The sequence below is a fragment of the Temnothorax curvispinosus genome, unplaced genomic scaffold (genome assembly GCF_003070985.1).
Source record: "Temnothorax curvispinosus isolate PA1 unplaced genomic scaffold, ASM307098v1 QBEX01013601.1, whole genome shotgun sequence".
NCBI classification, from domain to species: Eukaryota; Metazoa; Arthropoda; class Insecta; order Hymenoptera; family Formicidae; genus Temnothorax; species Temnothorax curvispinosus.
The window spans coordinates 489-1,749 of record NW_020223381.1 but is presented as its reverse complement, the minus strand read 5'-3'; the positions used below and the strand labels follow the sequence as shown (position 1 = coordinate 1,749).

General features: G+C 28.2%; 1 protein-coding gene across 1 annotated transcript; it reads left to right on the top strand.

Moving 5' to 3' along the window:
- Positions 1–7: 7 nt before the first annotated feature.
- LOC112463739 lies at positions 8–945 on the top strand (the record flags this gene model as incomplete). The annotated part of the gene is made up of 3 exons (XM_025030269.1): positions 8–259; positions 568–709; positions 789–945. Coding segments are annotated over exons 1-3 (546 nt in total), but the record flags the coding sequence as incomplete, so codon positions are not given.
- Between the last annotated feature and the right edge of the window lie 316 nt (positions 946–1,261).

Genomic DNA, 1,261 nt, shown 5'->3' with positions numbered 1-1,261 from the left:
ATCGTCACACTCATGCCGCTTATGCCACTCAGAAGTACGGTACATTGTTTTGTGTTAAACAGTGGGTCTGTTTGCGTTGCGACAATATATAAATTTAAAATAAAAATGGTGCGGTGTATTGTTAAAAGTTGTAGGAATAAAACAACGGGGGTTCGTGAGGAAACTGTGAATTTTTTTCAGCTACCGAAAAATGAAGTGATGCGGGAAGGATGGCTGAAAAAAATAGGAGGCTATGTTTTACCACCAAAAGTTGAATTTGATAAGTTTGATATTGTACATAAACGTGCAAAAGTATATTAATTGAAAAATAAAAATGAATAAAAAATAATATTTTTTAGTTACTAACATAACCTCAAATTTTGTATTTACAAATGGAGTAAAAATATCATGAAATGTTATTAATATGAACAGAAAATAATAAAAACAAATTAGCACTTTGTTCATCTATATAAGTAAAAATATTTTACAATTCAAAATATGAAAATCTTTAATTTGAAATAAAAATTATAAAGCCATATTTAATACAATGTATTAAGTTTTATTATTTATACATTATATTATTTTCAGCAAGGATATGCTCGGTTCATTTTAGTCAAGAGTCCTTTCATCAAGGTCGAGCACGGAAAGACCCTGTTAAGAAACGTTACCTACTACCATCGGCTGTGCCAACGTTATCTTTGAATTGTTCAGAAGCTCCAAATGTAAACAAGTAAGTATATAAAAACACATACACATTTGTATTTGTAATGTGGTGTTATGTAATTATATAAATGTACTTTTTTCACAAGGAATGCGGTGGCTGAGTACAAAGATTCCTTACCTGATGAAGTTTTATTGTGTCTGGTGAGAACACGTACGTACATACGAATAAAAGAAAATGCCAAAAAAATCGTATGTAAACAGAGAGAGAAGAAAGAAGGAGAAGAAAATGAAGAAACTAGTGTCGTAAATTAAACTAATGTTGTCATTGCACGAGTATAATGTATATGTAATGTATAATGTAATGTGTATAATGTAATGTATATATAATCATACTCTTTCTGCAAATCTATATATATATATATATGTACATACAACGGAATAATATTTAATTAATAGCAAGTTTGTTTGTGTCTAAAATGTACTTACCTGCGTACTCTAACATCACTGAAAGAATGTGTCAAAATTATATTTATATAAATATAATATTAAATTTCTTGTTATTAAACATTTTCAACTACCTTTTTTCAGAAGAAAAGTCCAATTACAAATAAAAGTTGTT